The sequence below is a fragment of the Nannospalax galili genome, unplaced genomic scaffold (genome assembly GCF_000622305.1).
Source record: "Nannospalax galili isolate Female #2095 unplaced genomic scaffold, S.galili_v1.0 scaffold1076, whole genome shotgun sequence".
In the NCBI taxonomy this organism is placed as follows: domain Eukaryota; kingdom Metazoa; phylum Chordata; class Mammalia; order Rodentia; family Spalacidae; genus Nannospalax; species Nannospalax galili.
This window is the reverse complement of record NW_008338348.1, coordinates 224,883-229,006: the sequence shown is the minus strand read 5'-3', so window position 1 is coordinate 229,006 and position 4,124 is coordinate 224,883. Positions and strand designations below refer to the sequence as shown.

At 45.7% G+C, this 4,124-nt stretch overlaps 1 protein-coding gene across 1 annotated transcript in view; it reads left to right on the top strand.

The window, feature by feature from the left end:
* The window catches only part of Otop1 (otopetrin 1), a 41,509-nt gene that overhangs the window by 16,213 nt on the left and 21,172 nt on the right, over positions 1–4,124 (top strand). The window contains exon 2 of the mRNA XM_008833121.3: positions 167–303. Within this exon, the coding sequence (XP_008831343.1) occupies positions 167–303 (137 nt within the window). The remainder of the gene's footprint in view (positions 1–166; positions 304–4,124) is intronic.

The window sequence follows — 4,124 nt, the reverse complement described above, 5'->3', positions numbered from 1 at the left end:
TACAGGATAATGGAAGTTACAACTTCTCTTTTTCCTGTGAGGGTACCCAGTTTCCTCCTGGATGGTCTTGGCATCTCTTCACCCATTTTCTCTAGAGTTGACATAATTTATTTGGGATGACATCATGCATGCTAACACATGTGCACGTCTCCCTCCCTCCATCTAGGCAGCATCACATTATTCGCATTTATCACCATCATCCTGGGATGCTTGAAAGTCGGGTACTTCGTTGGATTTTCTGAGTGCTTGTCAGCCACAGAGGGAGTGTTCCCGGTCACCCACGCGGTGCACACGCTGCTGCAGGTAAATCATTGCTGCTTATTCACGTCATCTCTGTTCCTGTACGGTGTGTCCCGCAGCCTGCAGCAACAACATATTTAGCAGGCGGCTGTCGGCTTTGCAATATTTCGGTGGCTCCTGGCAGGAAGCCTGAGCCGTAGTCGCCTCTCTGGGCCACAGACCTTTTGTTTTCCCACTTGGGTTGGAGCCTTTTAGACGTGTACGAAGCTCCTGCTCTCAGGATGGATGAACTTGGCTTAGCTAAGAAGTCAGGATTTTATAGATGAAATTTAAACACATAGCTTACAGGCAGGAAAACATCTCATGACTGCAGAGACTCTTAGACCCTAGTTCAGCACGCAACCTTAGCAGGTTCTCTGCTGGCTCTTTGGATTCTTGTTACTCCGCTAAGGAAAGTCATGGCTGACATTTTTTTTTTCAAATAAAAAACTTTACTGAGAATTTCATACACTTTCTTTCTTTCTTTCTTTCTTTCTTTCTTTCTTTCTTTCTTTCTTTCTTTCTTTCTTTCTTTCTTTCTTTCTTTCTTTCTTTCTTCTTTCTTTCTTCTTTCTTATAATGGGGCCTTTTGCTACTCTAACATCCCCCCTCTGGAGAGGTAACCCTAATTAGAATCTTTTAGGGATTAGATAAACGCTCCCAAATACTTTTGACATTTTGGCCTTTGGAACAGAGTATGTTGCTAAGAAGCCCAAGGACATTTTGCCTTTTAGCCAAGAAACTGGCTACTTTTCTTTGGGGTCTTTTAACCCTAATTTCCCAGCCAATTCCTACCTCCTATTCTTACCACACCATCCTCTGAAGAGGTTACCCAAATTGCTGATAGGGAATCAGGACACAGACCACTCTGGCTTCTTCCATGTTGAACAGGGATACAGGGTGAGGCAATTGGGGTACCCCTCCAGTGGGTCTATCTAAAATACTCTCAAAATTATGGCTGACATTTTTTATAGCACTTTAGAATACACAAAATACATTTTCCTTGATTTCTCTGTGTAATAATTAAAAAACCCCACCATGATGGCGCTTCACCAGTCACAAGAGCCAAGATACAGAATCAACCCTATCTCTCATGGCTCTATCTGAAATGTGCCTTCAGGCTCGTGTTTTGAGGGTTCATTCCTCAGCAGGTGGTGGTGATGCTATCTTAGGAGGCTGTGGAATCTTTAGGAGGTGAGCACCAGCTTGTGGTCACTGGGCTTGGCTTTCCATGAGTACGGACTAGCCCCCTTTTTCTGGCCTTGTTCTGGCCTCTACCATGAAGTGAGGACCCTCTGCCACACGCTCCTGGCACCATGAGTTCTGCCTTCCCCACCAGAATGGATGAAAATTCTCTGAAGCTGTAAACTGACTCAAAGCTTTCCTTCCTTAAGTTGTTTCTGTCAGGCATTTTGGTCAAATTGATGCAAAGGAGCTAGTACTGTATCCACTGATGTTTGAATGGATGAAGAAAAGTGCTATATGTCCATAGTGAAATACAATTCAACCATAAATAGTGAAATCCTGTCACTGACAGCAACTTGGATAGAACTGGAAGATGTTGTGTTAAATGAGATCCATCAGACATAGAGACAAAGTCTCATGTAGCCCAGCTTGGTCAGGAACTGTCTGAGGTCAAAGATGGTCTTAAGCTTCTCATCTCTCTGCTCTTACCTCTGGAGTTCTGGGATTACGGGCCTGTGTGCCAATACCTCAGTTTATGTAGTGCTGGAGATTCAACCCAGGGCCTCCTCCATGAAGGCTGGCACTCTGTCAGCTGAGCTGCAGCCCCAGCCAGTCAGGTATAGAAGGACAAACAGCATGCTCCCACTTATACATGAACAATAAAGGTTGGTCACATGGAAGTTCAGAATAGACCAATGACTACCAGAGCCTGGGAAGGTAATGGGGGTGGAGGGCTGGTGGGAGGATAGTCACCAGCTACAGAGGATGGCTGGACAGGAGGGATACCTTCTAATGTTCTGTAGCACAGTGGGGTAACTATGGATGACAATTAATTGAATATTTCCAAATGCCTAGGAGAAGAGTCTGCATGCTCCCAACGTAGGGAAATGGTCTATGGGGCCAGCGAGGTGGCTCAGCAGTCAAAGGCACTTGCTGTACAAGGCTGGAGAACTCAGTTCAATCCCTGGAACCCATGTAAAGGTGGAAGGGGAGAACAGACTCCATGAAATTGTCCTCTGACCGTCACATGCACACCGCAGTACACATGTCGCCACCTCCATGGCTACAAGTGTAAGGTGGCCAGCGATACCACATTCCCATTGAACACTGTGTACATGGGAAGCACCACACTAAACTACATAGCTGTGTACAATTACAGTGCTCCAGTCAGTAACAAAAACATACTAACATAAAAACAGACCTTGGGTGATCGCTCTTTTCTTTCTTAAATTTTAACACGTACAATGTGCTGTTTTGATGTATGTATACAGAGTGATTGTCACAATCAAGGACATTGCTGTATCTGGCACCTCGAGGTTTCCTTCCTGGGTTTTGTTAGTGGTAGGAACACCTAGAAGCTAGTGGCAGCGAGCCTGCGGCAGCCAATGCAGTGTCACAACTGTAACCCTCATCTTGTCACCGGCTCTGTAGACCGTCATCGCACAGGCTGACCGCTGTGGGCCCTTTGCCTGCAGCTTCCCACCCGTCTCCCCACTCAGCCTGTTTGCTGCTTCTGTGTCGTTCTCTCACATTTCTGAGATTCCGTGTGTACGTGGGATCATGCTCTGTCTTCCAGTGGAGTCACCATGAACTTAGACCAGAGATACTGACATTGGTCAAATATTTCTGGATTCCCAGCTTGAAAAGACTCCTTAGAAAAAATTTTGAGGCCCCTGAAAGGGAAGGATATTCTAAACTCTTGTCTTCTGTCCAAAGCCACCTCTGGCTCGCACACTTAGTTGGCTTGGCCAACAGCTCAATAACTCTTCCAGAATACCCCTGGAAGCCTAACGAATCATCTTGAACAAGGCTAGCTGGGGGAGTGGGTAGAGGTGCTCAGGCATGTTAGCTTGGTGGTGGATGGTGGAAAGGTCAGAAGCCACTAGGGTTTGGGGTGAAGGCTACCAGGCAGGTGAGGACTGTTCTGTTCATTTGATGAACTCTAATCTTCAGTTCCTCAGAATGTGGCTGTTTTGGAGGAAGGGCCTTTTAGAGGGGAATGAGAGAAAGTGAGGCCCTTGGGATGGCCTATCAGTGCCCTTATACAGAGAGATTAGAACACAGTGCCCTTATACGGAGAGGTTAGAACACAGTGCCCTTATAAAAGGAGAGGTTAGAACACAGTGCCCTTATAAAAGGAGAGGTTAGAACTCAGTGCCCTTATACAAGGAGAGGTTAGAACACAGTGCCCTTATATGGAGAGGTTATATGGTGCCCTTATATGGAGAGGTTAGAATAGAGTGCCCTTATAAAAGGAGAGGTTAGAATACAGTACCCTTATAAAAGGAGAGGTTAGAACACAGTGCCCTTATATGGAGAGGTTAGAACACAGTGCCCTTATAAAAGGAGAGGTTAGAACACAGTGCCCTTGTACGGAGAGGTTATATGGTGCCCTTATATGGAGAGGTTAGAACACAGTACCCTTATAAAAGGAGAGGTTAGAACACAGTACCCTTATAAAAGGAGAGGTTAGAACACAGTGCCCTTATAAGGAGAGGTTAGAACACAGTGCCCTTATAAAAGGAGAGGTTATATGGTGCCCTTATACGGAGAGGTTAGAACACAGTGCCCTTAAAAGGAGAGGTTAGAACACAGTGCCCTTATATGGAGAGGTTAGAACACAGTACCCTTATAAAAGGAGAGGCTAGAACACAGTGCCT